At 58.3% G+C, this 8,238-nt stretch overlaps 1 protein-coding gene across 2 annotated transcripts in view; it reads left to right on the forward strand.

Annotated features, from left to right (window-relative positions):
* The window catches only part of SMARCC1 (SWI/SNF related BAF chromatin remodeling complex subunit C1), a gene marked incomplete at its 5' end in the record, with an annotated part of 82,069 nt that extends 78,983 nt beyond the window's left edge, over positions 1-3,086 (forward strand). For both annotated transcript variants that reach the window (XM_082752392.1, XM_082752393.1), the window contains one exon: positions 996-3,086. In XM_082752392.1, coding sequence (XP_082608518.1) covers positions 996-1,081 — 86 coding nt within the window. In that variant the 3' untranslated portion in view covers positions 1,082-3,086. The remainder of the gene's footprint in view (positions 1-995) is intronic.
* Positions 3,087-8,238: the final 5,152 nt, after the last annotated feature.

The raw sequence follows: 8,238 nt of genomic DNA on the forward strand, positions 1-8,238 counted from the left end.
CAAACCCGGAGAGTAGAAGAAAAGCTGAATGGCTGGTGCAAGAAAGATGCTGCGGTGACTTCCTCGATAAATTCAGCCGCGTTACCTGCAGCCTGGGACAAGCTGCTGGCCTGCCTCGCTGCTGTCACCACCCAGCCAGGGATTGTAATCGCTTTGAGTACCTCTGGCAAAAAATAACTGGGAGAAGTCTGCCCGTTTGGGCTCCAAAAGCTGAAGGGAGTTGCCGAGGAGTACTGACTCACTGGTGTTAATCAGCATAAGCATGAATTACTTCTCCTTCGGATGCTATTTCTGTGCAGATCCTTGCTCTTTATTCTCCCGGTGCTCTAGCTTTCCTTAGTTTTTTTTTTTTCTTCCATTTTTCTGAGCCTCTACCTCTGGGAATATCTCATGTCAGGTTGTATTCCTGCCTGCTCTTTTCCTCTACCTCGGTTTCTTTTTTTTTTTTTTTTTTTCCCTCCCCTACTAAACAACTCAGTCATGTTCCATTAGCATCTCCTCCGTGCGCACGAAAGCTGGCCTTTTGTGGACCTCGTTTCTCCCCTTCCACTTGCTGCAGCTGTGGATTCCTCTGCTGTAACCTACATACGGCGTGCGGAGCTGAAGTGCAGGGCTGTGTGTGTGTGAGGTGCATTGTTCCATCTATTTTATTTTAAACAGCACGGGGCCGCGTCTAAAGGCTCGAGCACGGCGATGAGAAATTCGGACTCCAGCTCTGAAAGCTGCACGATGTGAACTTCACCACCCCGTGAGCTGCACGCCTCTCATCTTCCCTGTGCAAACGGGGAAGGTTTTTCCCCTCTTTCACAGGGCCCGTGCAGTGCTCAGGGGTAGGAGAGGCGCGATGAGACGTGCTGGGGGCTCCTGTGATGCTTCGAGGGGGGGAAGCCGCAGCCGTGGTCATTCTTGGGGCTGGTCTGAGCCAGCCACTTGGGCGTGCAGTGCTCCTCCAGCCGTGCAGCACCCAGCTCACCTTTTCTCTGCTGTCCTTGCAGATCCCCCCCCTGCGCAGCCGCCTCCACCAGCGGAAGGGGTGACCCCACCTCCGGCAGGAGCCCCGCCGGCCTCAGCAGCTCCCTAAGCAGTCGAGGAAGAAGGAACTTCTACAGCAGCATAGTGGTGACCAAAAATAACTCCTCAGTTACCTTCTGTTCCCCGGGGGGCTTTCGCCTCCTGTTCACCTGCCCCAGCAGTGTGTGTGTGCACACATCCCCGTGTACAAGCACACACACACACACAGTCTCCTTCCCCTGCTCCCCTCCGCTCGCAGCCCGTCAGGATTTGGCATTCCTTTGGGAAATCTTTAGATCAGAAACGCCAGCGATGCTCCCGTGTTGCTGGTGGGAAGCCCCTTACACTTCTTCTTGCCTTCCGGAGCGTCCTCAACTCTGGTTTTCTTTCATCTTGGTGTTTTGAGCTTTGGGTTCTCCTGGGAAGCATAGAAAAAAAAAATAGGAAAAAAAAATAATGAAGTTTTTAAGGTGGAGGCATTAACTGAGCTTTAGGATGCAGCACATGCCCCATGCCCAATCCACCTGTGGCTTCGTGCTTCAGGTTCTCCAGGCAGAACGAGCAAAGCATCAAGATCGGATGCTAAACCAGCGTTTTGGGCTGAAAAGGAAAATAAATAAGGGCGTGCTGTAGCACGGAAGGTGCAGGAATGCCAGCCATGTTCATTAGAGGTATCTGATCATTAAGGACAGTAGCTGAGTCCTGGGGCTGCCTCGCTAACTTATTAAAGAAAATATTGATCCAGTGCGAATGAAGCCAGGAGGAAATCAATTGGAATAAAACCACTCAACGGTAGGAGTTTTCTTGCTCCAGTTTTTACCTTTCTTTTGCCTTTGAAGGTGGTAGTTGAACCTTCCCTCTGAGTAGTTTGGTACAGTAGCCAACTGAGGAATAAAAAAACACGATTTTTAGTCCCTCTTTTTGGAGCATATACTTTTTACTTTTTAAAACGAACAAAACTGAAAAAAAGAAAAAAAAAAAAGTAGGTAGCAAAGAAGTGCTAGCATACGGGATTGGGTTGGGGTGGCTGGGGTGCGAATGCCAGAACTACCTCCTGCGACAGCCGGCGTGGGCAGAGGGCAGCTGCTGCGGGATCGGGATCAGGAGAGCCCCTCGTGCACACAGCATCTGCTCCCCCACCGCCTCGAGGCTGCTGTCGGTGGGGCTGTGGCCAAGGGAAAAGTTTGGGAGGGATCTGAACGAGACCACTGGAGCGGTCCTGTGGGTACGATGCAGGACTCAGACAGCCCCGAGCTGCTGCTCTGCAGTCACCAGCAGCTTCCAAGGAACCCTTTGCCTGCCCCGGGGCCTCTGCCCTGTCCCCAAACCGAGAGGGCTGGGCAGGTTTCACGCCAAGCATCTGGAGACTGCTCCTGTACTCAAAGGGCAGCTCTCGGGGTTGGGTACGAGGTGGTGTTTTGAGGCTTGGCCAGCGAGGGGTCTCCCAAATAACCCCAAACCCTCAGAACCCCGTTTGTCACCAGGCTTAAAAACAAGGCCTTGCTTTGAGGAGCGCTCAGGTCATCGACTCACCAACACGAACTTCATCAGGTTGGACTTCATCAGGTCCTGAGGGTGCCTGAGCGTGGGGTGAGCATTTCTGGGCTGGCTGCACGCCCGGGCAAGTGGCTGCGGCCTCGATACTCGCAGCGCATAGGAATAACGCTTTCCACTGTCAAGCTCTAAGAATCCACAGTGCCTAGCAGAGAACGGTCAGGGCCCGCCCGCCTTCCACCTTCCACCAAGGAAATTCCTTCCCAACCTTACCTTTCCCTGCAGGGGCTTTGGGGTGAGCGTTGGGATTCTGGTTCAGACCGTAGTCCAGTTTAGAATAACCTCAGGTTGTTTTTAGCGCGATCAACTTCAAATATAAAGGATCCAGATGGAGACTTATTTTTTACTGTACTAGTGATGATCCTACAGAGTACCTGAATTCTTGACACTGTTGTGTTTCTGTATAAATAATACATGTGCTGACTTTTTCATCCTGATCCTCTGTATAGGGCCGGTTTTATTCCTGCAACGCAGCCACCCAATTTTGTGAAATAAAAAAGTCTTTTTTGTACAAAGCTCGGGCCCCTTTGTCTGCAGTCTGGTTTCTCAGGGTGTGCGTTGGGGATTTGCTGAGTTGCTGCTGCTACAACTCGGGGCTGTTTGGGGCCGTGTCCGAACCACGGTGGGGCGAGCACAAAGCCAGAGCTTGGTACCAGCGAGCTGGGAGACATCTGAGCAAGGCAGGTGAGTGAAGGCCCTTCACAATGCACTCGGCGATCTGCTCTGGGGAATATTTCAGCTTTTAAAACCTTTCATGAATGTGAATGAGGTAAAACAGCATTCAAGGCCCAGGACGATTTTCTTTTTGATTCCTGCTGTCTCCCACCCTTGCTGTGCTACTGCTGCCTCGGACAACTGCTCACGCTCACATCCCTGGCTGAATTAAACACCTGAAAGAACTGCTCAGAGGTGGCGTTTTCAATAGAGGACTGGGCACACTGACCTAGCAGGGTCCCACCTGCCCTCTATTCCTCCACGAGCCTCACAGTTAATTGTTTAATTCAACCTTCAGATCTTCTGTCCTCTCCTGCAGGGCTGTAGGGGCTGCCGGGATGGGTTGCCCTTTGATTAAACCAGAACTGGGAGCCCAGCCTGGGGTTATCTGCCCAATGATAACCTGCAATTAACAATGATATCTGCAATTAACTGAGGAACTGCTTTTCCTCTGACAATGGCACTTCTTCCAGGGCACCCCGGCTCCGTGACCATTGTTCCCTGAAGCTGGAGAGCAAAAAGCACAGAAGCAGGAGATGTGAGAGGCATGAGAAGGTCTGGGAGGCATCCAGGGGAATGGGATTGGTTACACCAAGAGGTTGGGGCTTCCTCCTTTGTTGCAGGACAGCACAGGGAGGCACATTTGGGGTGAATTTTTGCTCCTCTTCACACCTCCGTCACGCTCAGGGTTCGCAGAGGAGCGGTGGGGCAGCAGCCCAGACAGCCACACGCGCACACGCCACGTCCTGAACCATCTCTGCATCTTAACAACATCCCCAAACTCCTGGCTGCTCTTGTCGTGCCTGGCAATACCAGCTCCACCGTGTGGTTCCTGAAAAGATCTTTTTTTAAAAAAAAAAAAGAATTAAAGCAAAAACTGCGTGCTAGGACACCTAACGAGTTTGGGGAGCCTGAGGGTGCGCATTGTCCTCCGCTGTCCTCCTTGTTCCAATTCCTCCTCCTTTCCCATGAGAAACTAAAAGGAAGGATTTGGCGACTCTGGAAGCTCCTTTTCAAGCTGTGGCAGCCCCAGGTTGGCAGCAACGAGCACGGAGCTGCTCGGGATAACCCCGAGGGTGCTGCCAGCCCTCGGGGACAGGGGAAAGAGGCTCCCCAAGTGCCCCCCTGCCCCTGTGGCTCTGCTGCTCCCTTCCCAGCTCTGTAGGAACAGCTTTGTGCATTGTCTGTGCTTTCTCCATGCCTCGTCTGCTTGGAAATTGAAGCCTCTGGCCAGGGGTCACGGCTCGGGGACCCTTTTTGGCAGCCCCAGGGATGCTCCCTGCTGCTGGGAGGCTGCTGGGGGGCTCCTCCTGCCTGGGGGTCACTGTGCAGGGTCGGAAATGCCTCTTTGGGGTGAATTTGGATTTATTTCCCCTCGTTTATTTCCCCTTCCAAGTTGAAGCGTGCTGGGAACCACCTGGTTAGTGCCAAAACCAGCAGTCTGCTGCTGAGCGGAGCCGTGGGGAGGGCGGTCGGGAGCAGCAGACGATGAGATTTGGGAAGACCTGGGCCCACGGCTCAGACAGCAAGGATCCATTTCACCCAAGAGGAGCCCAGGATGCAGTAGAGGACACGGGGAAGCGGAGGCAGCCTTGGTCCTGCAGCACTTGGAGGCTGCTCGGGGTGGTGCGTGCAGGGATTTCTGCAGCCTCTGGACCCGGCTCTCGCTGTTGTTTTGGCTTCTCTCCTTCAGACCAAGCAAAACCTGAGCCACAGAGGTCATTAAACACCCGTGGAAGGTGAGCAGCCACCAGTGGGGCTCAGCACTTCTGCCCTCCTGAGCTTTTTTCCTCCTTTGTTTTCAGCTGGGCGAAGCGCTGTCCTCGCTCCGCGTCCTTCGCCGTTCAACGGCGCCTTTGATTCATCCTCTCCTCCTCCTTTCCAGCAGCAACCAAAGGAAAGCCTTGAAGCTTGAGAAGCATTTCTGAAGTGCAGCGTGTTCGGTGCCACCTTCGCAAACCTCTGGGCCCCGTGCAGGTTTCTGCAGCTTGGAGGGGCCGCGAGGTGCTGCTGGCACCATCCCGGGCTGGGTTTGCTCTCACTCGTTGGTGCTGTGAACGTGCAAAGGGTGCTGAGCACAGCCCGCAGGATCTAAGGGTGCCGCTCTGCTCGTAAGGACTGATTTATTTTCCTCAGGCTGATTTATTTTCCTTTATTTCTGTAAATCTTTGCAGATCAGAGCTGCTGCGCGAGCCCTGAGCTCTGCCCTGCCTGCAGCCGGGCTGCGCGCGAGCAGCTCTGAGCCTGCTGCCAAGGTGGGCTTTTTGGGGACCTGATGGCTTCTTTTGGGGACCTGATGGCTCCTTTTGGGGACCTGATGGCTTCATCAGCCCCTGAGAGGGTCTGAGCAGCTCCAGCACCCCGGGGAAGCAGCTCCTGGCATCGAAATGTGCTCAGAGGGAGCCCTGAGGCTCTTTCCCTGCTCCTACACCCCAAGCACGGCTCCTGTCCTAGGTTTATGGCAATGTTCAGCTCAGCTCAGCTCTGCGGGGTTTGGCTGGTGCCTGGTAGGTGTGAGGTGTCTGAATTCATCCCCTTTTATCCCCCAGGAAGGGCTGGGATCAGCCAGGGGTTTAGGGCTGGCAGCTCGGCCACTGTCCTGCCCCTGGGTTGTTTTTAGCACTGCTGGGGCTGCCAGATAAAAAATTGCCACCCAGCAATTAAAAAATTTGCCCCACGCCTCCCTCCCAGCCCTGTCCTCGCCCCCAGACCCCCTTCTACCATGGCCGAGCCCATTGCTGCGACACCGGGGACCCTCTGGGACCTCATCCCCTGCCCCATGGGGAGCACCCAGGTCCCCGCTGCCTCTTCCTCATCCTCATCCTCGGCTGCCGCTGCCCTCGGCGGCCCCAAGCCCGGTCCCCTTGGAAACAGCTCCGCGCCGGAGCCCCCGGTGCATTCAGGGGCGGAAGCGCGGGGAATATTAAGCAGGTGCAGCCCCTTCAATCCCCCTTTGAGCGGGGACAGAGCCGGGTTTGTTCGTGCTGCGGGGAGCCCGGCCAGGCGCAGCGCTGGGGGGGGAGCGAGGGTGGGCACGGGGGGCACCCAAATTGAGCCCCGAGCATCCTGCTCTGAGCATCCTTTACCAGGGTGTGGGAGCGGCCGGTGTCTTTTTGCTGGGTCTTTTTTTTGCTGGGGTCTTTTTGGTGGGTTGGAGGACACGAGGTGACCTTGGGGACCCTCGGGCTCTCCCCAAGCAGCTCGGAGAGGCGCGGTGCTCGCGGGACCGCGTGGGTGTCACCGCCCCGAGCCCCCTGCCCGGCCTCGAAGCACTGCAGGGACACCCGAACAGAGGAAAGCAGCACCATGGGCACAGGGTGGGCCCCCTCAGCACCCCAAAATGCCCCCCATGAGCACGGTGTCCCCGCGCGTGCCGTGGTGTCCCCAGCACCGTGGTGTCCTCGTGTCCCCACGGGCGCTTGGGGACGCACGGGGCCACATCCTTGCACCTTGGCGGCGGCACGCGGGGGATTTGGGAGCTGCCTCGGGGTGGGCAGGGGATCGCACCCCCCCCATCCCCCAAAATACTTCCCCCGTGGCCCCTCTCGGCTCACCCCAGCCCTATTATCACACCGGTCACGTCCCGGAGATGCTTTTCCTTCCCTGCTCAATCCGGCCTCTGTGCCGCCGCGGCCTCTCCGGCTCGTGATGGGCAGGGGGGGGGCCTGGAGCAGCCCCCGGCACAAATCCTGCCCCGTGCCCCCACCCTCACCCCCCCCCAAAGGGCAGAATCGGCCCCCACACACCCAAAAATTGCCCCGTGCCCCCCACTTTGGGGAGCATTTTTGGGGAGAAAAGCGCCCGTGGGCACGAGGAGCGGCTGCCCCAGCACCGGGGGGGGGGTCCCAGCCCTGCAGTGACCCCAGGGGAGGGGGGTGGGGGCCCCCCAGCTGGGGGGGGGCTTTTTGGGGGGGTCCCTGTGCTTGTTGGAGGTGCTGGGGGGGGTCCTGGTGCAGGATACCCCCAATTCATCCTACACAGAGTGGGGGGGGGCTCAGTGAGGGCTGCTGGGGGGGGGTCCCACCATGGAGCCCCCCTGTTCTGCCCACGTCCCCCGGGGCTGTTTGGGGATGTTGAGAGGGGGGCAAGTGCTGGGGGGGGGGGGGGGGACACAGAGACTGGCTGAGATTTGTGGTGCTGGGGAGGGATTTAGGGGGGAGATGGGGGAGATGGGGGGGTCCCGGTGCTGGGAGAGCTATGGGGGGGGTCCAGGTGCTGGGAGGAATACGGTGGGGAGACATTGGGGATGGGGGGGAGAGAGATGGGGGGGATTCGTGGTGCTGGGGTGGGATTTAGGGGGGAGATGGGGGGGTCCCGGTGCTGGGATTGCTATGGGGGGGTCCTGGTGCTGGTAGATCAATAGGGGGGGGGGGTCCGGGTGATGGAAGGGATGCAGGGGGGAGATATTGGGGATGGGGGGGAGAGAGATGGGGGGGTCCCGGTGCTGGGATTGCTATGGTGGGGGGGTCCGGGTGATGGAAGGGATGCAGGGGGGAGACATTGGGGGTGTGGGGAGAGAGATGGGGGGGATTCGGGGTGCTGGGGTGGGATTTAGGAGGCAGATGGGGGGGTCCCGGTGCTGGGATTGTTATGGGGGGGGATCTCGGTGCTGGGATCGCAATGGGGGGGGGATCCCGGTGCTGGGAGAGCTCCTGGGGGGAGTCATTGATGCTGGGGGGGGGGCGCAGCCCCTGGGTCCGGGCTTCTCCCGCGACCATCACCGGCATTTCGGGGCTGAGAGGGGGTGAGGGTCCCACCCCGGTGCCCCCCCATCTGCACTCCCACCCCCCCCACACCCCCCCACACCCCCTCCACGGGCGGAGCCGGTGCCTCCCGCCCGCCCCCAGCCCAGCCCGGCCCGGCCCGGCCCCCCCTTGGCCCCCCCCCAGGCGCGGAGCTCCGGCGGCGGCGGCGGCTGCGGGGCTCGGGAGCGGGGGCTCGGGCGGTGCCGGTGCCGGT

This window comes from Aythya marila (genome assembly GCF_965140915.1).
Source record: "Aythya marila genome assembly, chromosome: 2".
Lineage (NCBI taxonomy): Eukaryota > Metazoa > Chordata > Aves > Anseriformes > Anatidae > Aythya > Aythya marila.